Source organism: Manacus vitellinus, unplaced genomic scaffold, assembly GCF_001715985.3.
Source record: "Manacus vitellinus isolate BGI_N305 unplaced genomic scaffold, ASM171598v3 scaffold_193_pilon, whole genome shotgun sequence".
NCBI classification, from domain to species: Eukaryota; Metazoa; Chordata; class Aves; order Passeriformes; family Pipridae; genus Manacus; species Manacus vitellinus.
In genome coordinates this window covers 1-1,026 of record NW_021939352.1, presented here as the reverse complement: position 1 = coordinate 1,026, position 1,026 = coordinate 1, and the positions used below count along the sequence as shown (strand labels likewise).

Sequence of the window (1,026 nt, the reverse complement as noted above, 5' to 3'; positions counted from 1 at the left end):
GTGAGTGCGGGGGGTGCCCGGGGCTGGGGGTGCCCCTGAGGGCTGCAGGGCAGCCCCTGATGCTCCCACCCTGCTCCAGGTACAAGGAGAGGCACCAGGTGCAGCTGCTGGGCCGCGGCTTCATCGCGGGCATCGACCTGAAGCAGCAGAAGCGGGAGCAGTCGCGGTTCTATGGGGATCTGATGGAGAAGAGGAGGACGCTGGAGGAGAAGGAGCAGGAGGAGTGAGGATTTCGGGGCGGGAGCTGGGAGGGTGCTGAGGGGTGTGGGGGGATCCTGGCTGGCTCTGCTTGGCCAGGGTGGGGAGCTGGGGGCGACGCTGGGACGCGGCAGGTCCCGTGGGAGGGGACGGGAGGATTCCAGAGGCACAGGGTGAGCCCCATCCCGGTTCCTTGTCCCCCTTCCCACATCCCCATCCCCTCCTGCCCCTGGCCAGGGCCCGGCTGCGGAAGCTGAGGAAGAAGGAGGCCAAGCAGCGCTGGGACGACCGACACTGGTCCCAGAAGAAGCTGGACGAGATGACGGACAGGGACTGGCGCATCTTCCGGGAGGATTACAGCATCACCACCAAGGGGGGCAAGATCCCCAACCCCATCCGCTCCTGGAAGGACTCCTCCCTGCCCCCCCACATCCTGGAGGTCATCGACAAGTGCGGATACAAGGTGGGCACAGGGAGGGGGGCCCCGCAGGGGGCTGGGCGTGGGGAAAAGGGGGTCGTCAGGGGCGTGGGGAGGGGGAGGAGGGAGAGTTCTGCTCCCAACCTGCTTTCCCCGGGCAGGAGCCGACCCCGATCCAGCGCCAGGCCATCCCCATCGGGCTGCAGAACCGGGACATCATCGGCGTGGCCGAGACCGGCAGCGGCAAGACGGCGGCGTTCCTGATCCCACTGCTCGTGTGGATCACCACCCTGCCCAAAATCGACCGGTGAGGGCACAGGGCGGGGGGACGCTGCCCACAGGAGGGGGAGAGAGGGTAATGTGGTGGTGACACTGCAGAGGGGGTAGGACAGGGGGACAGGGTGACACTG

At 67.7% G+C, this 1,026-nt stretch overlaps 1 protein-coding gene across 1 annotated transcript; it reads left to right on the top strand.

Moving 5' to 3' along the window:
• Window positions 1-59: 59 nt before the first annotated feature.
• DDX23 (DEAD-box helicase 23) lies at window positions 60-923 on the top strand (the record flags this gene model as incomplete). Its single annotated transcript, XM_029959051.1, has 3 exons — window positions 60-223; window positions 436-661; window positions 778-923. Coding segments are annotated over exons 1-3 (536 nt in total), but the record flags the coding sequence as incomplete, so codon positions are not given.
• Between the last annotated feature and the right edge of the window lie 103 nt (window positions 924-1,026).